The sequence below is a fragment of the Pseudopodoces humilis genome, chromosome 8 (genome assembly GCF_049639895.1).
Source record: "Pseudopodoces humilis isolate 2021_Gansu_Grassland_sample_001 chromosome 8, ASM4963989v1, whole genome shotgun sequence".
NCBI lineage: Eukaryota > Metazoa > Chordata > Aves > Passeriformes > Paridae > Pseudopodoces > Pseudopodoces humilis.
The window spans coordinates 11,210,855-11,236,011 of record NC_142207.1 but is presented as its reverse complement, the minus strand read 5'-3'; the positions used below and the strand labels follow the sequence as shown (position 1 = coordinate 11,236,011).

Sequence of the window (25,157 nt, the reverse complement as noted above, 5' to 3'; positions counted from 1 at the left end):
CCTGAGCATCAGTTTGGTGTGTCTTAGGTTGGAGCACTCCTGGCATGTGGCACTGGGATGTGAGGCCACGTGGCAGGGCAGGTTCTGTTTAAGGCTTTGTGATGACTTGTATCCCAGGTGCTTCAGTTGTATCTGGTCATGCAGCAGGTCTGGTTCCTGACACGGGATCCTGTGTGCCTAACGCAGCTGTTCACTAGATCCAAGATCTGCCAGCTCTTGCTGGTGCGTTCTGAGAGCTGGTGGAGACGAAGCAGTGCTGTGCCACAGGTGCAAGTACTGTGAGAGGGACAGCGGGAAGAGCAAGGCTCTTACTTAGGTCTTACAGAGGTGCAAGGTGTGGGATCCTTCTGTCTAAGGCTCTGTGAAGAGCAGGTGCCCAAGAAAGAAACACTCAGTGTTGTGTTCTTGGAGGGTGTTTAGCAAACACCTCATTCTTTCCTGTTCTATGTCTTGGGAGAGCCTAGCATCGTTCTCTGGAAAAGGCTACACAGCTCATTCCCAGCCTGGGTCTGGAGAAGGGAAAAACAAACCACTAACTTTCTCCCTAGGCAGCAGCAGGGGAAGATGGGGATGTGTTTGTAGCTTCCTCTGCACCACAGTAGCCTGTAGGACCTTGTGACCTTGACAAGGAATCTGCACATTATTCTGATCCTAAATGGTAAATTGTGTTCCTGTCCCAGAGCTGGGACAACAGAAGGGAAAACTCAGAAGGACTTGAGTAGGGAAGGGGGAACAGGGAATGTCAGTGGACTGCAGAAACTTGATGGCTCATGGTGCATCAAGATGCACTTGAACTCTGAACAAGTGACTCCTGTTGGTACCGAATGGACTGCGCAGAGTGTGCTGGCAGCTGGGATGGGAGTGAGTCAGCACAGGAGCACTGGAGAGTCTGACTCAACACGCAGCATGGCTGTTCCCTGAGCCACTTCAGCCTCAAGTGTGTTCCTGGGAGTGCTCTCTTGGATTCTCTTTGTTTTCACTAACCTGTTTGTTTGGATTTTTCCCATCTTGATGTAATTTCTGCGGGTTTTCTTTATTTCAGTAAAAAGGGTACTTAAGTAGTTGATTAATGGCTCTTTATTTATAGCCCTGCCTGCTGAAGTCCGGCAGATCAATGAAAGAGCTGACCTGAAACAGTTTGGGAAGCAGGGGTGAGCAGGATGCACAATAGACCTTGGGGCTGTCTCTTGAACGGGGCTCTGCCTGCTGGAATTGATTAACTGCAGCCAGCCCAGCCACCTTTTTAAACTGGCATTTGTTAGAGGACACGTTATCACCTCCCGGCTGCCGTTTCCTGGTGCCAGCAAACGTCTATGAAGTGAGCTGGATCAAGGAACTGATTTACCTGAAACAGTCTTTATTTTTCAGCAGTGTTTGCTCCTGACCTAGTGCATCACACAGTCCCCCCTCCATGCTGTGCCAGTGTGGTGGAGGAAGGCTTCTTCCTCTCCCTGCGGTGCCAGCTTTCAGTGTTCTCTGAGCTGTAACACTGTGTGGTAAATGGTTTGATTTTTCTTGCAGTAATTTAACTGCTTCCCATTTTGAGACAATTGGCAAGGGTTTTCTCTCTGAATAAATAATTTGCCTTTATTTCACTGCAAAGTGACTGAGCAACAGAGCCTCATACAGGTTTTTCAGCCAGCAAGGTGATTTCACACCTAGGCAATTAAGGGGAGCAGAAAGTTGACATGGATGACACTGGGGGTCTGTGTGTGGACCCTGACCTGTCACCCATCCACAGTCTATCTTGTCTGGTTCAAGTACTGTCACTGGATGCAGCCCTACTAAAGAGCTGCCCTGGATGCAGGGGTGCAGCTCTACTAAAGAGTGTAAGGGCTGTTCAGTCTCCTCCCTGCTGAATTAATGGAGTGCTGTGAAACGAGTGTTTGGATTTCAAAAGACTCCTATCTGTTTTGCATCTCCTGTCTGTGTGTTGTGGGTCAGGAATGAGTTAGGTAAGATGGGTATCTCCTTGCAGACTTCACTGCCTGTTTATTGTCACTTCAGACTGGCACTTCTGGTTTGCATTGGTTGGTTAGCACTGGGGGCTTGCTCTGCCCGAGGAGAACGTGGCTGTTCGGAAACCAGCCCTTTCTTGAAAGGAGGAATACACTCCTTGTCTGAGTGCTTGTTCACCTGCACATTCACACTCTGCGTGTACAACATCTAACCTGGGGAAAATGTAAGAGCCTGAACTCTGCAAGGTGCTCTGCTCTCCTGGAAGTCTTCCCAGGAATGTGACTGGCACTGCAAGGGAAGTTCCTGTCCTCGGAGGGAAGGGTTCAAACCACCTGGGCCTCCACTGCAAAAATCCTTTGCCTGGTTCCATGCAGAGAACAGAACCTTCCCTGAAAGGGCTGTTTGCAGACTGCGTCTTCTCAATTGCAGCTGAGATAATTTCTCTGGGATGCAAAGCCTGCACTGGTGGAGATCACACTGGGGCAGGATTTGAGCTGGAAAGTTGCAAATTATTATGGTAATCCTTGTTAATGGATCTAGAGCCTAATGCCATCTCTTCAGCTTTCCAGCTGTGTAACTGCTCCCAGTCAAGCCTGGGCAGAGACCAGTGCTGGAGGATTCTCTGCCCGTGTTGTCATTGCCCTGAAGTGTTCTTCCATCTCTGCAGAAACTCCATTCCTATCACCCAACCTTTCCAGCATGTTGTAGAAAGGTTTCCCTTAAGAGATCACCTTCAGCTTCCCAGGGGAGGTGTATTATTTTCTAAGCAGTGCCCTTAGGGCTTGCCTGGTGATTTTTGACTGTACAGTGTTACAGTAAAAACTTCCTTTTTTCTTCATTGCTTGTACCTATGTCTGGTCAGATTGCTGCTCTGCAGCAGCATGTGAGAAATAAGGCAGTTCCATCATCCGCCTGATCAGTAAGACATTTTGCTCTTTCATACTCCACTGTAGTGACAGGTCACTCGATGACAGGGAGAGCTTTGAATATTTATCTGATCTCTGGGAGGACAGTTTCCTCCATTGCTTTCAGTTCCAGGTTTTTCCAGTTTCAAGTCAGAGAATGTCAGCCTAGTTCCAGCTAAATCTTACCCAGTTCCCCAGAATGCATGTAAGAGGAGACATCACAAAATCAGAGTTACTACTCTGCTCAGAGCTGCCTCATCCATGACCCCTGAAGGGGATCTTTGACATGGTGCTAGAAGATTTAAATGTTTTTCCCTTTGAATATGTCAGGGACAAGCAAGACAGTGCAAAATTCACCAGAATCTCCTACCGGGAAGAAAAAAATAAAAATTCTGGGACTTCTGCTGCATTATAAATTAACATGCAGGAAAGTCAGGAGATCTGAGATGATATCAGATCTTTTTTTCAGGATATGGGCTGTGCTGAGGTCCATCTCAGTCTCCAATGACAACTTCTTGCTGCCAGACCAAAGGTGGTTCTTCCTCTCAGATGTGTTCTTGATCAAACAGTGGAGATCCACACTGAGGACCCCTTCCCCATCTGCACTTCTGTTAAGGACAAGGAGAGGATCTCTGTTCACTAAAGCAGAAGTGTCTGCCCTCTGAAGTATTTGCTCTTTATCTCCATGTGTTTTCTTCAGGCTTTCCTACCCAGCCTCATGACTCATAAAGGAGCTATTCCTTCTTTCCTTGGGACCTGAGCTCATAGAGGGCTCTTAATCCAGTGTTTTGTCATCTCATGTGTCTGCCTTCAGAGCTCAAAACTACATGGACTCTAAAGACTGTCTTTTGTTGTTTTCCTGGTAAATGACCAGTAAGGCTTATACTGGATTCCTTTTAAAGGTAATTTATGAGTTCTGATAAATCAAGGGACCAACTTTCTCTTTTTTCCCCTGACAAAAGGGGTACTTCCAGAAAGGTCTGCTTGTAGTACCTGGGTAAGTTCTGTGGGCAGGAGTCTTGAAAAGTAATCTTAGTATTGTCAGTCATGACAATGAGAGGCATAAAAATATTACAGAGACCTAGGACAGCCAGCTTGGAACAAATAATTGCTTTCTTGGCTTGCAGACAACCCTGTTCCAAGTACCCTGGGTTATAATAGCATTTTGTCAGTTTGTTAATCAGAAATGGAAAAATACAGCAAGACTAATCTCCATGGCTGCCAAGTAAGATGTGTACATGTGATATTGAAAGACCTGGAACTTCCCAGGAGAGGGATCATCTGGTTCAGAAGGGTGCCTGAGGATTATGGAAAACTACTGCCTTGTCAGTGTACTGACACTCTTGCCTTTCCTGCGCTGCCTCACCCCACACCACAGGCACTCACAGGGCCACAGGGATTGTTCCCTGCTCGTGTCCCCTTTCAACACCCAACACCTCTAATTTACAGGTAGGCGAGCAGCTGCACACACCGGCTACATAAAAGGAGCATGTGTTGGAAGCACAACTTCTGTCCAGTCTGACAGGTTCAGCAATCCCACTGTCGCTTCCTGTAACTATCCCAGATCAAAGGGTTTGTACTTACTGTTCTTTGGCCACAGGTTTTTCAGAACAGGGCTACAGCACCAAGTACATGTCCTGCTCATAACTCAATACCCGGTGATTATTTATAGACCTTCTTCTTGGGAGAGTTTGGTTCAGAGGAAACAGGCCATGATTACAAGAGCCTGGCAGGCAGGTGCTTCCTGTGATACCTAGAAAAACCCTGAATCTGACAAATTGAACAATCAGCCAAACATAAGATTGATGCTAAATATCAGACCTTTTACGTACACTTATTGTTCTCTAACCTTTTTGAAAGCCAGGCTGGCTGAAGGTATCTTGATTTAAAGATATGACTGTACAAATGGTCCACTGGTGGTTTCAAGCCTGAATTGATGTGGAGAAAATCACTGTGCTGGAAAGTAATTGAAAACTTTCCAGCAAGCAGCAGCTTTGTGTGGCTATGAAAGCCACTCGCTGCTTGGATAAATTGGGCTTTTACTGTGCTCATGCCTTCTCTTGTCAGAGGTGCCCCAGAGAAATGAAGAGAAGGTGGCTGTGCCATTGTGGTCTTGGGAGAGAAAACAAAGGTGCTACAAGCTGTTACTTTTTGCATGTGAGGTGAATGGGGTTTGAAGGCTTATAGATGAGATCTGTCATGACAGCATAAAAGAACTCTTCCTCCAGCAGCACTCTGCTCAGGCATCTGTCTCTGTGAAAAACAAATGGCAAACTAAAAGCAATGCCTGGTGCTCTTCACTGGCTGCTCTGCATATTTTGGGGGAACAGTTCATTGTCTAGTGATTAGAAAGAGCTGGAGGGAATTCCAGCTCACCTGAGGGAGCCAGGCTGCTGCCCTGAGAATCACTTTGACAGCTATTGCTCACTACAGAGCTCAGCTGTGTGTGGCCGTGTTCCTGTCTCGGGTACCCTCCAGATGATGCAAATCTTCCCATTTCCTCAAGGACAAGACAAAGCACTAAAATACTGGATGGTGCAGAGCAAGAGAAAATACTACCAGTAGGCACATGTCAGTGGTGTCTGCCACAGTGCCCAGAGCAGTGCAACAAGCCCTGGCAGCTGTGGCCAGAGGACAGAGCACTGGGCACAGTCTGAGGCTTGTTCAGATGCTGGGTCAGTGGTGACTTTACAAGACTAGGGCTGTCTTTGTGAAGATGGCTTCTGTCTGCCTTCACTGGTGACCTTTGATGCTGGTTGATCTCTGGAGAAATACACAAATGTGCTTGTGTGAATCCTCCTGTGAAATAAATGCCTGTAACAAAAATATTTTGTTGGTAGTGAATAATACTGATTGGCTTTGTCTTTACCCTGTGGGCCTGAAAGAACATTTATAGGCTGTTCTCCCAGATCCATGGACCAAAATTTAGGCTCCTTTAATTTAGCCTCCAGGCTGAAATCTGGCCTTTGCTGTGTAAGTCACAGCGTGACATTTTGCAAAGCAGCGGTCAGTGTTAATGTCAGGCTGAAAAGGTTAAACCCTTGTTTGCCTTTTTACCATTGTTCAGCTTCGAGTCATTTCCCTGCTGAGCAACTGAGAGAGGCTGGATCTTATGGGGCAGTTATTTGTGGCCTCAGTTCTGTTTCCAGAGCAAAAGGGTTTGTGCCAGTCTCTTGTTGTCTAGTGAGAATCTGAGTAGCAGGTTTGTACCATTTATCCAGTCTCATTTGGAGTAGCCCTGAATTCCGCTCAGGGGATCCACAGATCATTGCTCATCTGAATGCCACCCATATTAAGTGAAATACATACTCCAGAATACAAATATTAAAAAAATACCCACCTAAAATAATTGAAACATAATTATTAAAACATTTTATGTTACTCTACAGTACAATGTAAATTGTTCCTTTCAATTACATTTTGAAATACACTAGATTACATCATTTAAATAATTGCAAACTCTTAAATTCACTATCAGTGGTAGCAGACCTGTATTTACATATACTTTTGAGATATTTCAGATGCAGCATTATGTTCCAGTCCCTAAGTCAGTTAAATAACAGACTGTCACTGGGGGTGTGCTGCTTTTCCACAGGTTCTACACATATGTGGGGTTTATGTGTTTGCTCTTTTTCCTCTTGGAATTTTTTTTTGTTTTGTTTTTTTGTTTTTTTTTTTTTGCTGTGTGCATGCAGCTGAATCTGAGCAAATTGATACCTATTTGATTTGGATTAAAGACGAAAGGCATTTCTTTTTAAACAAGTGTTTTGACTGAATATGGAGAGGTGAATAATTAAACACAGTCCTTAGGAGTAATGGTGGAAAACATAGTTTTTTCCAGCTTTTATCCTGTGTTGCATAATACTGCACCTAATTTTGCTGAGTACCCAGACTTTATCTAATGCTGATGAAATATAGTCAATAGTGGAAACCTCTCTCTTTGTCAAGACTGGCTTTCAACACGATCCATGCAATGGCAAGCATCATACATCATTCTCCTGCAGTGCAACATTAACAAGCTAAATTATTATCCTTCAGTGATCTCCTCCAGGGGAGCCCATCTCTGTATGTACACGAGCCACAAACTATTGTGAGTCCAGAGGTTGGAGACCAGCACCAGGCTGTGGTGTTTGCTTCTAGTGCTAGTAAGAGTCTTTGGGGACCAGGCTCCTCCCTGTGTTGTCCATGGAGCAAGGTCAGGCCACTGGGGCTCTCGATGGTCTTTGCATGTGGCACTGCTCAAGCCAAGCCTGCCCATGCAGGACTCAGGGCCTGGTGTGAGGAGTGCTGATCATGATGTTGGGCAGTGCGTTCCGCCGCTTCTTCCAGGAGCCCAGCTCCCTGGAGTAGCGCCTGATCTGCCTGAACCAGTGGTGAGTCCGTGCCCGGTCGCTGTCCCGGAACACAAACGCCTCCCGCCTGATCTCAATGAGTTCGAAGGTGTCGTCGCAGTCGGGATCAGTGGAGACGATGCAATTACTCAGCCTCAAGGGCTCCCTGAGCAAATGGAACTTTCCATTATTTTTGTCCCTGATGAGTACCAGCACTGCGTCCTTCACAGGCCCTGGCTCAGCCAATTCCAGGCTGGAATCAGACACGCGCTTCATGTTCACCAGGAGGAGGACCTGCATATTCTGAAACTTCAGGGTCTTGCTGCCTTTCTTCACCCACTGGCCGTCAGGGGGCTGGGCGAGCTGCAGAGACCCCTCCATCACAAACCGCGTTTCCTCCCGCAGCCAACCGACAGTTTTGAGGGCAGTTTCTCTCATCTCGATGTTGATGACTTCCCTTTTCTTCTTGCTGTCCTGGCGAAAGGATCGGAGGGTCCACGTGTTCCCCTCCTGCTTGGTTTTCATGTTGATGTGCTCCAGGTGGGACTCGATGCGGCTCTTGGCCTCCCGCAGGCTGCCGTGGTCTGGGTGGTACTCGGTGGTGGCCTTGATGATTCTGCTGAGCAGCAGGGGGTACTTGGTGACCCTTTGCAAAGGGGCCATCAGGAAGGACCTCAAGTTCATCCGCCGCAGTGCTGTGTTGTCATTCTGGGAGACATTGAGGAATATTCTGCAGGGATTTAAGAAGACAGGATGAAATGGTGGCTGTTCTGCCAGCAGATGCTGCAATCCTAAATGCAAATGAACAGCACGGTGCTGACAGCTGCTGGGCACTGCAGCCCCCCCATTTTTAGCAACCTTGTGAATTCTGTCTTATTAAAGACTAACAACCATTTCTGCAGCTGTGCTCAGCTACAGAATCCTGATGAGGTGCCTAGGACACTTGCACATAACATCCTAACAGTCTTCTACTAAAGCATAAAATAGCAAGGGTGTGATCTTTCTCTGGTACCCACTGACGTAAACATGAGGCAGATACATCAGTTTATATCAGATTGCATTAACTTGTAATGTCTTTCATCATTAGATTACAAAGCATATTAAACAAGAATTTGGCTGAGCAGTGGAAAGAGAAATGACTCGCCTGACATTGCCCAATAGACCAAAGTTAGAAATAGGAACCAAATTCATGTCATTTGTGCCACAAAGTGGCTTTCTGCAATGGAAATCTGACCTTAGCTCCAGCATGGGGGCTGAGAGCTGATCTCAGCTGAGTATTATTTGGTCACTGGGCAGATACTGCACAAAACACAGAGTAAAGCTGGGGACCAACTGGTTACCTTAGTGAAGATACCAAGGACTGAATATTTTTTGAGAATAAATGACTGTCCTCACCCCAAGAGGGAGCAGCGTTAACTGAAGAACATTAGCATCAAACCTTGATCTAGATGGGCTGGCAAAGGCTTCACCCTCAGCCTCCTGCCTCTCTGTCCCCAAAGCCTGAATGAATATGCTCATCCCCTTTCTCACCTGAGCAACTCTTTCTCCTTCTCCAGAGCATTGAGCATATTCACAGAGGAGGACTGCTGCAGACAGTATGTCTGAAAGGCTGGCAGCATGTTTACGAATTCCAGGAATATTTCTCCGATGCACACGGTCATCAGGTCATCGTCCCCCTGCAAGTATGCAAAAGAGTCCTGCTCAGTTAGCTCAGGAGAGGCACTGCCACGGGGCCTGCCTTCAGTCCTATCAGCATGAACTGCTGCAGGATCTGCTGAGCACCAGAACAAAGGTGGAGCTGGGCTCACCCTTCCCAGACGAAAGGCAGTTCCTGCAGGTCCAGGGGTAATCAGTGCCTTGGGAGGGGAAGGAAAGCTGGTCTAACTGCTTTCTCTTCCACATACAAAGAGATGTCTGCTCTCCTCCTGTGGGCTCAGCCAGCTCATCAGAGCAAGGGCTTGAAGGTCTCTTAGTCAACAGGGTATTTTGTGGCCCCACAGTCTTATTTCTATTTCTCTGCCCTCTGACCACCATGCTGGTGGGGCAGGAAAGTTCCTTGTGCAAAACAGGGTGCATCAGTAGAAGGAGCCATACACAGCTATAGAGCAGGGAGCAGCCTGCACTGCCTGGCCCCACAGACAGCCTAGAGCCAAGCTGCAGTAAACGGCAAGCCAAGGCAAACACAGCCAAGCCAGCATGGAGCCAGCCAGCTCAGGGCTGCCAGAGCACAGCCTGAGAGACAGAGCAAGCTGAGCACTGTGCCCCCATGGTCACATTCTTACCAGCATCCAGGCCAACTGGCCTAAAACTAACCTTGATAATGGGACCATTAAGACCTGTTAATGGGATAAATGAGCAAGACTGCTGATGTCAGCAGCATCACCACAGCACAGTAAGTCCAAAACGTGTAAGCTGGCACAGAGCTACTGAAATCAGAATAGCTGAGAGAGCAAGGGACTAGATAACTGATAGCTGACCATAACCCAGAAGTCCTACCTCTTCTTCCTCTGCTCCACCTATGCTGCCCCCCCCTAATACAAAACCTATTCCAGTCTGCCCGGTCCAGCCCCTTTAGAGGGCAGAGGCAGTATCATACCTGGTCAAAGGCCTGATCAATCTCTTCTTGAAGTATCTCCAGGAAGTTCTCATTGAGGTCAATGAGCTCCTGGATGTTGCTGAAGATGCCTTGGAGCTGCTCCTGGCTCAGCAGGCCAGCCACCTGCATGGGGAGGTAGAACTCCTCTTTGATGATGCGCAGGTCCTCTCCATAGCTGGCCTCTGTGTTGACAAACTCCAGCACAGACTCCTTGCGCTCCGTCCTGCGCTTGCGGCACTTCTCGCAGAGATCAGCCCGCCTCTGGTTGCAGTTCTGAACATCTGTCTGCACTGGGAGGTCCCTTTCTCCACAGTCGGTGCAGGGACGGTGGGCTTCCCAGGCCTGCAGGGAGCTCAGTGTTTCAGATGCCCTGTTCCTCCACTTCCTGGCTGGCATCTGGCCAATGCCACTATCCGCCCTCTCCACATCCGCTGACTTGGTCCGGGTGGCCTCAGTGGGATCCAGGTCATCCCGGGCATCATTCACACCAACAATCCCGCTGTCAGTGCTCAGACTGCTGACATTGCTCCAGTGATGTCTGGAGCGGAGGAAGCTCCGTGGGGTGCGTCGGGTCTCATCAAAGCTGCCACCATGGCCAAGGTTGGCTTTTGCTACCACAGGACCTGAGAACAGACACAAACTGTTACAGGCACTGCCAGCTGCACAGAGCTCACCCGAGGAACTCATGCTGGCACAGCCATGAATGGCAGGAACCCTGGGGAGACAGGCTGGTTCTGGTGAAACAGGGATGTGAGCTGCCTCTCCATCCTGTTTTGCTGCTGAGACTGGTAAGAGCCAGAAGTATATGGCTCCCAGGTGAAGTCTGGGATCTGTCATCTCTGCACTGCCCATGCCTGTGAACTCATTTGGGCTGCCTCTTCCCATGCCATCTACCAGTTAGGGACAGAACAGAATAGATCCTGATTTCCTGCACACCAGGATGCTTCCCTCCCCTAGTTTGTAGAGTTACTCCACATTTACAGCAGCACTGCAGGGCCCAGCATCTGGCCCATGAGCCCCTGAGTGTGCAGTGTGTGTACCATAGTCCTGCTCCTGCCGGCGCTTCTGTGCGTGCTGCCACGCTGCAGCTGCAATCTTCAGCTCCAGCTGCTTCCTCTTCACCGAGTCTGTCGGCATCGGGTCACTGAAGTGTGGCCGCAGCCGGCACTCCCGCTGGGCTTTGGCACCATCCGTGCTCTCATGGCCAATGTCGGAGCTGGATCGGCGACAGGCAGGACTGGGGGTCTGCAAGAAAGGCACGAAAGGGTTGGAGCAAGGCTGAGGTCAAAGCAGCACCTGGTTTTGCAGACAGTGGACTTCAGTTGCCAAAGGAGAGAAAGGTAAACTCATCAGCAATGGGACTGTAAATGTAGATCTGCTATATGATGACTAAGAAACCTTAGTCATCATATTTCTTAGCCCCCCTGAGTTCCTCTGTCTTGCTCAGCCCTAACAAATAAGGACCCCTGTCCCTTTGCTGTTGTATAGCTCTGAGTACAGTAGCTCCAAGGTGGTTGGATCACGGTGTCAAATAACCATGAAGAAGTCAAAAGAACAGCCCTGCCTATGGGTCTGTGCTCAGGGACCCGAGCTTGCTTGCAGCTGCCCTGTGAATGTTTCAGCACTGCAGGGTCAGGAAGTCCAGCCTCCGTGCCCCACCTACACCAGCAGCTTGGCCAAGGGGGCACTAGGAGGGAATCTGTCTGAACCCCAGGACACACTTGAAGCCATGAAGGGGTTATTGCTGAACTCCCCGCATGAAATGCAGTGGCACATAGGCAGGGGCAAAAACTCACTCCTGTTTTATTAAGTGTAATAAAAAATAATTCAAACAGTTTGATCACTCATAGGATTTGGTACCAGATTGCTGTCTCCCAGCCTGCCCAGTTCCTACAATGAAGGGATCCTTCAGAGCTTCTAACAAGGAAAAAAATCCTAAACACACACATGAGAGGGGAATTCCTCTCCCTTACATTCCCTGCAGGTGGAGTGTCACTGGATGTCTCATTGCTTGGCTTGTCCTCCCAGGTCTCTGTTGCCATGGACATCGCTGTGGGCTGCTGGCTGTCCTCCAGAGGTGGGAGATCAGCTTCCCTCAGATCACACCGCCTCTTGGAGGGAGATTTGGCAGCAGTCTCAGCATTGCAGCTGCAAGGGAAGAAGCAGACTTCATTGAACATCACAGATGCAGTTCTCCTGCTGTTCCTGACACAGATGAGACTGAACAGCAAGCCCAGGTTCAAACAACGATCTGCAACAGTTCAGGGAAAGTGCAGGCCAGGATGGTGACTGGTCAGCATGAACGGCTGTGCTTGCATTTCAGGGGGTCTAAGCACTGCTCAGTTAAGACACTGCAAATTGGGTAACTGCACTCATGCTAGCAACAGTCTGGGTTATCCAGTCTCGGCTGTTCACAGGGCATTTTTGTGTCCATAAAACATGAGGTGCTCCATAGGGACCAGAAACACTCCTTTCTAAGTAGGCCACATCCATATTTGCTGCTATTTAAAGAGATGCTACCAACACAGAAACCATATTGCTCATCTGGAAGAAAATCACTTGCTATAAACCATAATGCTTTGAAGGGATTAGAGGATTAAAGGGGTATTCCCTCTGTTTTTCATCTCATATGATTCCAAGCCCACTGAAGTCATTGGAAAGTTACTATCTGTTTCCAGTGAACTCAGGATCAGGCCTTTTGGTGCACTTGAGACTTGAAAAGACTGGGAGTGTCTGTTGCTCTCACTTGGCAGTTCTGGGATGTCCTCATTCACGGCTGTCCAGTGCTAACAAGGGTCTGGCCTGGCAGCCTGTCCAACCCCACGCTCCCCTCTCTGTAGACAGCATCACTCTCCAGACAGACACAGTCTGGTGCAAAACCACTGACCTGACAGAGTAGTTGACAGGCTGTTGTTTGTGATACTATTTGTGATACATTTTGTTTAACAGGCTCTCTAAGACATCTTATTTCCATGCATAACAAAATCTGTTGGGAAGAATATTATTTTTTTTTATTTTGGGTTTACTTAATTTTTATGGACTTGGATTCTTTTAAAAAGAAAGGTTGTGAGGACTGAATATGGATGCTTGTTTATACAGGAAGTCAGTGTCTGGAACATATTTCAGGTTCTGCATGTATTTTATGCTTAACAAAAATTTCCTATGAGAAAAATCTTCTTAAAGGCTTCACTTGTGAACTTATGCTGGTAGGTCACACTGCTAATGTGCAATTCCAACGGTGTCAACTACAAGCAAACACATGAGACAGATGGGCATTCTCCTTGCAGTGAATGAAAGTTGGCTCCAATAACAAACCATCAGCCAATACTAAAATCACTGAAGAGGGAACAAATCCCCCAGAACACAAACTGGCTCTGTTGTCAGGCCAGAGAAGTTGGTTTGCATCTCTCCAGTTGATGCTTTTTCATCTTCCTCCATTTATGTTTCCAGGTCCCTGCTGACACAACCAATAAAGAGTTTAGCTATGGCTATGCAGCAACAACAGTGCCAACAGCAGGCTCCTGGCACTTGCTTTTTGCTGTCCCCCTCCAGGTCTCTACTCCCCAGCCTGTAGAAAGGTGATACCCAACATCACTACTGGCAAAGACGAGTCTGTAGCACTTACAAGGTGGCAGTAAGAGCAGTACAGGCACACAACAAGGCTGCGGTCCCACCATGGTACTGCCTGGCCTGGTCTGGATTGAGAGGTTCCTGTCTCCTTCCTCCCTCCTGTCCCCAACCATGCTTGGGATACCACTCCTTAAGTGTATGTAACTGTGTGGCCATGATCTAAAATCAGTCTTGAAATTGTATGGGTTTAAAACCCTCTCCTCATGTATTCTCAAATAATTTCACCCATGTTTCATTGAGCTTTGTAAAGTATGAGACAGATCAGCTGGGCAAACCCATGGGAGGGAAGGCACAGTTTAAGGAGCAAGAAAACTCTTGAAGAGGACATACTACTGCCAGAAACGACCCTTTCCAAAAACTGCTCCTGCTCAAACAGCTCCTGGATAAATAACACAGAAAAGGGACCACGCTGGGGCACTGAGAGGCAATGGGATACATCCAAGGTTAGTAGCAGAGCTCATAAATGGAATATTATCTTCTTGATCACACCATCTCCCACTATACAGAAGATACTCTCAAGAGAGATGCTGAGCTTTCATTTGTCATTTTCACAGTGCTTCAAAATCATCCACTTAAATATGGGAAGCACTCCAGAGTATTGCTGCTCCTCTAAGTGAAGCTGACAGCAGCTCTCTGCTGATAGGGTCTACAGACCAGATGCCACCACTTATTGTGGTTTCCATAGCCCAAAAGGGATATTTAAAAAAAAAAATAAATCTCCAGACATGATCTGCAGTGGGAATAAGAGCCAATACAACCCAGAGAGCTGAGCTAAGGAAACATGACTGAAAATTGAGAAATTCAACCTACCCCATGGCTGGTGGGCTGGAGGTAAGAAAGGCAATGATGCAGAGCCCATATTGTGTGAAAGGAGATTTTTTTCATCCCTGGTTTGACTGCTCTGCTTCTTGTTATTAGATCCCTCCTGCTTGTTGTACTGGCCATGTGGTCTTGGGACAAGTGCTGCCCAACACAACACTAGATCAGAGTGTGATCTGAGGGATGTGGGGAAAACAGGGAGGATACAAACAGTTTTGTGGAATCATCTTAGGGCTGCTCCTTTAACCTTTGCCTCTGGTTTAGGAGGAAGAGAGGACATTGCCAAGAAAACAGGATATTGCCCCTTTCTCTAGTCCACTCCTCCTGGCAGAGATCTGTGCTGCCAACAGGGTCACACCATTGCATGCTCAAGCAAGTCAAGTCCCCTCTGCCCTCACAGAGGTGGGGAGAAGGGGGGACTCCAGCATCTTTCCTTCTGTTGTATTAGATCCCTTATTGGGACAGGAGGTTGGTGTTGGTGTCAGTTTTTCCTGTTCTTCCCAAGAGAGGTGATGCACTTGAGCCAACAAAGGGAGGACCGGTTTGTTTTGAATGTGTCTCTCACCATCAACTCTGAATTTCATGGAAGTGGAGGTACTGTGGATGGTGTACAACTGGAAATGCACCTGATCTCCTTCACTGTCTCTATGGGCCTCTTCATGGTTTTATCATTGTCCAAGCCAGCAGTTCTCAGCCTTTTCCACATGTTCCTGACTCTCTCTGACTAATGGAAACATTTTTGTGCATGCCTTCCCTGCTGTCACCTGCCTTCCTGACTTAGAGTTCCCTGCTAGAGGAAGTTGGTATTGTACCCACTATCCTATTGTCACCCCATCACTCTTTTCAGGAAGTCTTCTTTCTTAGTCATGTCCTTGGCTAAATTGTGTGCCCTTCTGTTGTCACCATGTCCCTCATTTCATAGATGCAAACCTGACGTATTTGCATGTCCTTGTCCTGAACAATTCCCCACTTAAGCAATTTCAGAAAGTGGACTATATACTGAAAAGCTTACAGGATTTTCACCTAGATAGCAACAACCCTTCCCAGCCAGGACTACAACCTAAGTTAAGGGTATCCAGTCACCCATGAGGGGGCTAAAGCCACCATAATTATGAGACTGACAATCAAATCTTCACTGACAAAATATTAAGTCAATTGAATGAATCTTAAGTAATTAACAATGAATTACTATGGAGACTGCTACTTACAGACAAAACTGCTTTGTAAAACTGACACATACACAGAAGCACTAGCAAGAGAAGACAATTTTAGCTATTTTACTCTGTGATGCGCCATCACAACATCTCTATCAGACGCTTGCTGAGCTGTGTACCTGTGGAAATGGGACCAAATCCCCACCTTTCAGCTAATTTCATCTGAGACTTAGAAAGAATGTGGCCTGGATGCCAGTAATCATAATTTATCACCCAAAATGCAGACAAAAATCTCCTACCTCTGCAGTGAAAATAAGGTGGAGTAGTGAATATTCAGGGACATTACCATGTCAGGTGAAAATGACGGAAAAATTATGAATTTCTAAACAAAGCAAACTGGAGTTTTCCAATAACCATTGCTTTGGCAATAGAAATTACCATTAATTATAATTACTCTGGAAAATAATAAAGCCAGGGTGGTTCCATCACACATAAAACTACCTCTCTATTATTGGAACCACTGTCATTCACATTTTTAGATCAACTGTCATTTTGGTGTTAATAAAAATTGCTTCATAGATTTTAACAAATCCAACTAGGCAGACTGAACACATTCACAGAAACAAAAACCACTGCAGATATTAAAAGCACAGAAACCACACATAAAGGCTCTGGGCAGGAAGTGTTTGGAGGCTGGGATAGTAGTGGGAAGGAAGATCATATGCACTCCTCATTTCCTGTACTTTGCTCTGCATGCAGCTTGGGCTCCAGATACCAGTAAAATCATTGATCTGCAGAGACAGCTGTTCTTACGCCCTTACTGCTTGTGCCATTCTGTGTATTTCATTTCACATTCATGACAAAAATAGCCTAATGCATTGAAATGGTTGCATCCCATAACTTTCTCATCTACCTTTTCATTGGGTTTTCATATTGTAGAAGAAAAGCACAAAGGCTGGGCTGGACAGCTGAGGGAAGCACTGAGGGCTTTGACACCACCTACTTCCCTTTGGATTATCAAATTGCAGAAGTATTTCTGCTGTCACTCTGGCTTCAGCCCCACTTAAGTTCTTTCAGACAACTCTCATTCCTGTGCAGAAGTCACTATTATCTTCTCTAAAAGCAGAGTCCAGTCTCAGCCCATGAATTCCAGAAAAAAAAAGACAGCATACAAGGTTGATGCCCTGGCATTTCACATACCCATCTATGGATTGCAGAAGCAGCTAGGAACCAAGTCTAATGCAATTCTTGGCAAATCCAACCATGAAGGCCAAGTGCATGGAAACAAAATACTCCACCAACACTTACTCCTCCTTTCCCATCAGTCTCATCTCGTGATAAAACAGTGATAACTTCTCCAAATTCTTAGCTTCTAGAACTTTGCTGATTCCTACTGTGCCACCCTGCATAGAAAGGGATCCCCATTTCTTTGGCAGGAGGGAGGTAACAGGACTGCAGTGTCCAAAACCAGGATAGAGAAAGCAGTCATTGTGAACATCTTACCCAGAATAGGGGAAAAACACTGGATGGAGAAGGAGGAAGGCTTTATGGAAAAGGCCATTTTCTCTGGCTGCCTACACACAGATGGCAGAAGGACAATATTTACAAGTACTTTCACTCACTGCCTCTGCAGGTCTCCAAGAGAGGGTGAAAGACTCCTAGCAGCCATCTTGCCCTTGTGTGCCTATTCACTACATACAGGCAGCAAGTGACAGCACTTTCTGCTGCATGTCACACTCTAAATTTATGCCCTGCAGTGGTAGGACAGGCTCTACATCTTTCTTCAAAGGAAGCATATCACTACTTTGTATCCTTTGGCTGTCTTCTACTTTTAACAGATGCTAAAAAAAATAAGACATTTTGACAATTTAATACAGAAATAAAATGGGTGGGAAATTGGGTGTCAGAACTACTAATGGCTGTTGTCTTTACAACTTGCTTAGATTAAGTTGCACAAAAAGGCAAAGTCTAGATGAAAATGCTTTTTGATGTTTAATCCCCCACAAGGTGGAATTTAAGCTGAACAGCTTTAAAGACATGTCCATGTGGCTATCAGAGGCTCCAAGATGAAAGGCTCTGCCAACAGCACATTTATGTTATAGGAATTAAATGTACATATCAGGAGAAAGACCAGATCATTAACAAGGGAACTGCTTTCAGGTGACCCCACGGAGCATGTTACCTTTTCTTAATAAGTTCCAAGGCTGAACCTATGAATTCATCCTTCATTTTTTGTAGCTTAGCTCCATAGCTGGATAAGTCTGTGGCTTCTAACAGCAGCGATGAACAGCAAGAGGACTGGGCTTCAGAAGCCAGTGACTGCCCTGCAAGGTGGAGGACATCATTTAATTGTCTTGTCTCTCCTTTCTGCTGCTCATCACTGACGATCTCCTGCCCAGCACTGTGTATTGCTCCTGCCTGTAGAGGTGATCGTGGAATAGGACTGGAGCAAATAGGGACTGGTGATGTATCTGGGATGGAGGTCTGGAAGGTTCTGTCCTTCACCTCAGGACTGCTCATCTTGAAACCATCCCATGTGGCCGGGTTTTGGGAAAAGCCAGCAGAGGTGTGCTTTTCATGAAATACGTCATCATCCTCCTCTGCTGTGACAGCAGGCTCATTCACAGCTTTAGTCTCTAAAGCTTCTAGACAGACATCCTTACTGTTTTCCTCCTCCAGTGGCTGGCTTGCAGGCAGACCCTTTTTCAAGCAATCTGCTGGTCCACTGCTGTTGTCAGATGAATTTCCCTCCTTACTTCTCATTTGCTTGAACTCCTCAAAGGTGGGTATGTAGAGCCTCCCTTTGCAGCGGCCTTTCTTGCTCTGTCCCAATGTGACTTTGCCATCTGTTTCCCCACTGTACTGTTCTACGGTCTTTGCTGTTCTGGATTTGTTCATCTCATGTCTTTCCCCAGCATGCTGAAGGGGCAAATTGGGGGAGCTATTCTGTCTTCGGAGCTGAAGCCTCCTCTGAGCCTCCTGCTTGATGTCTTCTGGGCTGATGATCCTGTGTGCAAAGCACAGTCCCTGCCCCACTGTGAGGCTGTGCCTGAGAGCAGTGTGTTCCACCAGAACCGTGCAGCAGTTCACATCACAGCCATTCTTGCACTGCTGGCACACCTGGCATTCAAAGCAGTCCTGGGCCATCAGCTCAGGCAGGGCCACCTGTGGGCACACAGGCTTACAGGGCTCTGCCACCTTACTGCTGTGCAGCCTCAGCTTCTCCTTCAGCTCTTTTCTGGCATCCCCGTGTAGGGCTCTTTCCTCTGCAGAAGGGAAGAGCCACTGAGGCACTTTGGCAAAGGGAGGGAGGAGCACATTCTGTGCAGATTGAGATATCTGTTTAGTACGGAGAGAAAGGTTCCTCAGAGAGTCTGATGCACTCTGTACTGGGGCCACATCCACACAGCCTTCTGTCCACTGACTGGTGCCTCTACAGCGAAAGATGATCTCATTATCCAGGCTCCGGCAGTGAGAATACAGCCCACAGTCAGCAACTGTTGCCCAGTGTAGGTTTTCCACACTCCGATACATCCGGTTTTCCACAGGACTGGCCAAAGGTGCCTTGCCTGTGTGGCAGGCAAGAGTGTGGAAGTCCCCAGAAAAAGTATGAGTGTCTAGGTTCTTTAATGGATGCATGCTGCTAACTGAAAAATCCTTTAAGCCATGTTGTGCACAGAGCTGATTATTTTGGCAGCTCGAGATCACCCGGCAGTGTTCCTGTCTCTCATCAACACTGATGTATGTCATAGCAAATGCACATGGAGGCTCTAGGACAGTGGCGTCTAGGGGGAGAGGAGGGAGCTGGGGTGTCGCTTAGATGCCAGTCAATGTCCACAGACCACAGACAGCAAAGTGTGCTGCTGGGCACTCACATAAGAGCTCTCACATGGGTGGAGTCGCCATGCGCAGAAGACCTGTGAATGGAAGGAAAGATGAGTTACTGAAGCAGCCTGGTGCTGACTCGCAGGATGCAGCAGCAGGTCTGCTTCCAGGATATGCAGAATCCAACACCAACAGCTTGTGCAGGAGAAGAGCAGAGTAACTGGGAAGCTTTTTCTTCTCCAGACAAGCCAACAGTGGCTTTACACTACCTGTCTGAATTTGGAGAAGTTTATCCTACCTACTCTCAGCAATTCCCTCACAATGACATTGCTCAACTCTAGAGACAAATGCTCAGAAGTGCCTGCTGCAGGCTCAGCTTACTCACACAGCAGCACTAAGGAGATGGCAGGTTTACAAGAGATAGTGAGGGTCTTTCCCTCAAATGGGGTTCAGACAAGAGTGTATGAGTTACGGGGGATGCTGGGGCTGGGAAAGGATGACATAACTGTGGTCTACTTGAAGACTCAAGTAGCAAGGAGGAAGAAGAAGGCTGACAGGTGGTGGTTTTGTGCCTTACAATCACATTGCAGCCCCTTATTGCTCTGATTCACCCTTCACGAGGAAGATATATATGGTTAATTGACTGCATATGGTAGCTAAGCATTGCCAAGGTCTTTCCAGTGCAGAAACAAAGATACCTTACAGACTTCCACAAATACACCCTCCTGACTCCTTAGCCAGAGGCTCAAATGATCCTCCCATGACACCTCAGTGAAGGCCCCAAAAGAAAAAGCTGTGCTTTTCAAGGCTCCTCCTATGAGCTGTGCTCAGCACTCTAAGGCCCAGGGAATCTAAGTTACTAAATCACATGTTCAGAGTGGAGAATTTAATCCCTAAACTGTAGTTTGGGTCAGCAGGATGAAGGCTAAGTGGCTAAATCCTTGCTGGGAGTGGATGGAGCCTCCTTACATTGAACGGAGAGACCCTAGATTTCTTTTAGAGATTTAGGCCTCATGGATATGCCAGCAGCCACACAAGACATCAGTGTCTGCTACAGCCTAGCCCAGTCCCTTCCTTGGCAAGCAGAGGCAAAGGAATATGTGAGTGCCATATGTAAAGGAGAGTAAGATTGGGCAGTGGATATGGGGTTAGCCTGAGATTCGTAAGGAGAAGATAGAGCTGGGATGGTGGGGTATGAGTCTTTAATAATAAGCCAGGCAAGAACCAAACAGGTTGAATACAGAGGAAGAGGTGTTGGTAAAGCAAGACAGAACCAGTTACAGCCCAGACTGTTTCTTCTGTAGTGCAGCTGGATTCCCCACATGTGGCAAACTACTAAGGCAGCACACCCACCTTGAGCAGGAGGGGAATAAGAGGTTTGTCATTCTCTGAAGGCTAAGACACCACAGGCACCTAGCCATGTGATGCACCAACAGACATCTATCTGAGGGGAAGTCTGAGGTACTGTATTGCCTGGAAGACAATCTTGCTAACACTCTGTGAGCTTGATTCATTCCTTGCTTAGAGTGGTTCTAATTAGCATATTTTCCCCGCATTAATGAAATTATGACTAATCTCATCCCAGAGAGGGAAAGCAGAACTGCTCCTGTGATTCACTATTGAATGAAGAACATAATTCCTGTCCTTCATAATTGCTAAAAATAAAAATTAAAACTAGCTCTCAAAATGTCGCTGTCCCCCAAGATGTCACAGGCACTTCTCACCCAGTCTTCTCATGGTGGGGCTGGAGTTCCCCCTTCTTCATGGCTCTGGAGGAGCCCACAGGTGACAGCAGAGAAACGTGAGGATCAGGACTTTCTGTGCTCAGAGGTTATAACATAATCTGTCAAGAAAGAGAGAATTACATGATGTGAAAGCCAGTCACTGAGCAGAGAGCATGGCTCCTGGTAGTGCCAAAGGGCTCCTGTGAGAAAGTTCTGTTAATAAAGGATGCCATGCCCTGTCAGGTTGGTCTGTGATCAGGTCACAGCCACAGGACTAAAAGCCACCACATACTTTTGACACTACACTTTCAGAACAAGAAGAAAGAGAAAACAGCCCTTGCTGCAATGAGAGTAGAGAATAAAGCTGCCCTTTCCCAAGGCAGGGAAGTTACACAGAATAAGGCCTGAAGAGAAAGCAAGGCCCATGTGAGGTAGGATCCTGGGCTGGACACGAGCTTGGCAAGCTCTGCATGTGTGCATGTGACAGCAAGGGGGCCAGAGAAGAAAGTGCACAGGCAGGAGAAGAAGCAGTCAGGAGAAGCGCAAGGAAGCAGAGGCACAGAAATTACAGGGTGGGATCTGTCTATGGGTGCTCCATTCACAAAGAGATGGGCAGCACTGGGAAGACAATTGATTTTTGTCCTCATGATTCTCTTCAGGTGGAAGTTCACTGTCAGGGCTCATACAGCTGACCCCTCTGTGGGCTGCAGGTCAGCTACAGTGATGCCAGGCATGGGAGGTCAGGGGTCACTCTGTCCCTGCCTGCTCAAGTGCACAGCACAGGCGATGCAGGGGGGTTTACACCCCTCCATTTCTCAGGGGAATGCCTCAAACCCTCCAGAAGGTGAGGGTACCCCTCTGCACTGCAGAACAGCACAAGCCCATTCCCCCAGCAGCCATGGAAGGTGCCAGCGCTCTCAAGCACTGCCAGGCAGCAGGGACCTGCTGCTGCTTTGTCAGGGCAGGATTTTCCAGAAAATGTGCATGAGATGGCAAAAGTCACTTTCAGGGAAGGAGCAGCTGAAAGAAACCTCCTGTGGGCACAGTGGGGCAGGCAGAGTGAGGGACAGTGAGCAGGAGCCAGAGGCAGGTTTGCAGAGCAGAGGAGCCAGAGAAGACAGAGAACAGCCAGAGCTGGCTGAGAGACAGCAGGGGAAAGAGACTTTCCAGAGGAGATGGCTGATATGTAGGCAAGAGCCAAAATTTACTGGATTAAGTGCAGAAAGATGGGAATTTTGTTTCCAAATAATTTATTTTAATATTTGTCACCCACTGAGGGTGATTTTTTTTTTCTGAACAGTATTTTTTGGGGGTTTTTGTGGGTTTTTTTTGTTTGTTTTATTTTTTTGTTTTTGTTTAAACACTTCTGACACAGGAATTCCCTCCGATACTTCCAGGAGAGCTCCAAGCAAAGGTGCACATGGATGTAGCTCACAGGTGAGTGTGCAAGGGGCTCTGGTGCTCTGGTTGGAGTAAGAGGGAGTCTCAGAAATCAGTGAGTTCTGTTCCCCCAAACACCTGCAGGGCAGCTGTGGAGATCTTGTAACAGCCAGCTCAGGCAGCAGCACCTTTCTTCCCTGTCACTCCACTCTTGGAAGGACTATCTCTTTCCAGCTGAACTCTTGTGATTTTGTCCATTCCCCCATGTCACCACCCTGAGGGCTGTGCACAGCATGTCAGGCAGCTAAGCTTAATTTCACTGAGCACCTTAGGCAGCTACTGCCCGAGTCATGACCTGGACAGGGGACTGGCTGAGGCACAGCCTCCTTCCCCTGCTGTTCAGGGATGCTTGGAGCAGGAGAAAAGCAGAGGTCTCTCTAAAACACCAGGTAATCTGTCCCTGGCTTCTAACCAGGAAACACTGAGTGTTTCTCCCTCCTTCCCCTGTTCTTGTGCTCCATGGCACACAGCAGCTGCATCATAGTTTCAGCTCAGATGCCTGCATTTGTCAGGTCATTGACACCCCATGATAAAAAACATGTGCTTACACACTCAGCTCCCAAGTAACATGGCCACAAGCCTGTTGTAGGCAGTCTGCTGGAGGAGAGCACAAGATGGAGACAGAAAAAACAACCCAAAACAAGTTAATATGCTTCTGGTGGATAAGCTAGAGATGACCTCTGAGTACATATTTGCAGGCCCACGGTACATACAGAGTATTTAGTTGCAGTCTTATGTGGTCACCAACAAAGAAACATTAGGAAGCACAGCAACTTGAAAGTTTGTCCTCCCACCACCTTAGAGCTGTAAGTACAGGCTATAGCTACCAGCACGTGATTCCAGGTATTAACTAGCAAAGGTCAATGAAGTGTGAGGCAATGGAAGGTAGGAAGAAAATTCTGGTTTCTTAAGTGGTGACCCAACTCTGGGTCCTAATTTACCCTGTCCTAAAGGTACACAGCAGCCCTAATGTATCCTCTGCTCTCCTCCAGTTAGACCAAACACTGAGTTGCCCATTCTTTGTCATTCCCCAGTGTGTGTGAGGACTGTGGATTGATGCTACGCTCCTTCGTTTACCCACCTGCGTGCTTCCAGGCAGTCCTGTCCACACTTAACCAAAGTTCAGGCTTTATTCTAGACCAGCAATCCTCTAGGCCAATGATCACTTGTTCCAGGCCAAATAGCAAAGCAGAGTTTAGTGTTGGCTGCTGCTGCAGCACATCATTGCTCCTCAATCACATTGTCTGTGGAACTTCTGCCTGTTCCCTGGCTCAGGGACTGAAAAGCTTCTAGTGGTTATGAGCCTCATGCCTTAAGTGAGAATAAGACTAAGGGCAACGTGTGCTCAGCTTATTTTCTACCATGTGATTCTGTTTAATCAACTTCTACACTACTCTGATAAGTGCCTGCTTGGAGACTTGCCACTAACCTTAATTTTCCTGTAAAATCCCCCCCAAGAACTTATTTCTCAAGGATTAAAGCTTGAAGGATAAATTATTTCTTCCCAAACACATCAGAACCATTCTGCTTGGCTGACCTTCCCAGCAAAGCACGAGATAAACTGTCAGGAGGATGAAGCAGGCAGGCACAGGATAAGTAGCTCATTGCTGATGAAAAACACTGTGAAGAAGACCAGACATGTTCAAGGACTCCGGGAGTATCAGGACAAGGGATCACAGAACCTCACGAGGCCTAAGAAAGAGGCCACCAAATCTGGCAGGCTGAGTAGGTTTACTGGTGTTGCTTTGCAGAGTTCACTGCAGCAAGATTTACTCTCTAGACTTATCAAAACAGGGACATTTGTTCCATGAAATGGTGGAGAGCAGCTTGCTATTGTCTGGCATCTCCTGCTTGATCAGAGACAACAAGTGAGACTGGTACATTTTCCACTTTCCACATTTACAACATTTCAGTCACAAGCAAATGAGCTTCTGAGTCATGGCCATCACACCAAACTCCTGCTTCCAAGGGAGGGGAGTAACTGCAGATCCTTACTCCATCTTGAAATAAGAGATTACACCAACCTTCAGGTTTTATTCTAATGTCTCTGCATTAGGTTTTGCAAATTGCAGCACTGAACAGAGGTTGGTTTATTCTGGACTACAATCTCCCTTTTATTTCAGAGATCCAGCCAGCTAGCAGGATGTGAACACTGCATTTCAAAGAGCTATACAAAGGATTTCAGCAAGCTATTTTACTGCTGTGAGTTTTGTGCTATCTGATACAGCAAACCTCATGGTCACAGCATGATCTGCTTACTGCTACGTCATGCACATCACTTCAGCTGCTTAGCAGAACACCAGCAGTCTCAAGGGAAAGAATGCCAGATGCTTTATTTTTTTCATTTTAAAGGTTAACAAGAAAAAAAAAAAAGGTGCCTTGGCTGTATTTGCTTTCTTAGCTGTTCTCTACACCAGCACTGTGCTGCAGAAACCAGCTAATGGAGAAAAGGTGACTGCAGTTAAATTTTCTTTTTTTTTTGTCTGTTGTAGCAGCTGAAACAGGAACACAGCTTACATAGTGTCTGTTAATTGCAGCAGGAGAGGTACAGCCACAGTAGCTCTCTAAAGGGTTTCTTTCTCCTTCCTAGGGTAAACAGCTAACCATAACTTTCCCTGATCTTACAGTATTATTACTGCTTTCATTGTCCTCTGCATGGCATAAATCAGGATTGCTAACAAGAGGACAACTGCCAGATTGATTTCAAAACCAGGTAATAAAGGGAAAACAATAACCTTTATAGTCTGCTCACTGATTTATAGTCCCTGTGTTCT

At 47.1% G+C, this 25,157-nt stretch overlaps 1 protein-coding gene across 2 annotated transcripts in view; it reads right to left on the bottom strand.

The window, feature by feature from the left end:
- Positions 1-6,213: 6,213 nt before the first annotated feature.
- LOC102100471 (uncharacterized) overlaps positions 6,214-25,157 on the bottom strand; it is a 44,357-nt gene continuing 25,413 nt past the window's right edge. The window contains exons 2-8 of one of the 2 annotated variants that reach the window (XM_005519973.3): positions 20,944-21,062; positions 17,577-19,311; positions 11,765-11,939; positions 10,832-11,036; positions 9,792-10,414; positions 8,726-8,871; positions 6,214-7,925 (exon numbers count right to left, since the gene is read on the bottom strand). In XM_005519973.3, coding sequence (XP_005520030.3) covers positions 7,130-7,925; positions 8,726-8,871; positions 9,792-10,414; positions 10,832-11,036; positions 11,765-11,939; positions 17,577-19,144 — 3,513 coding nt within the window. In that variant the 5' untranslated portion in view covers positions 19,145-19,311; positions 20,944-21,062 and the 3' untranslated portion in view covers positions 6,214-7,129. The remainder of the gene's footprint in view (positions 7,926-8,725; positions 8,872-9,791; positions 10,415-10,831; positions 11,037-11,764; positions 11,940-17,576; positions 19,312-20,943; positions 21,063-25,157) is intronic. The other variant, XM_088059272.1, reaches the window with a different exon arrangement.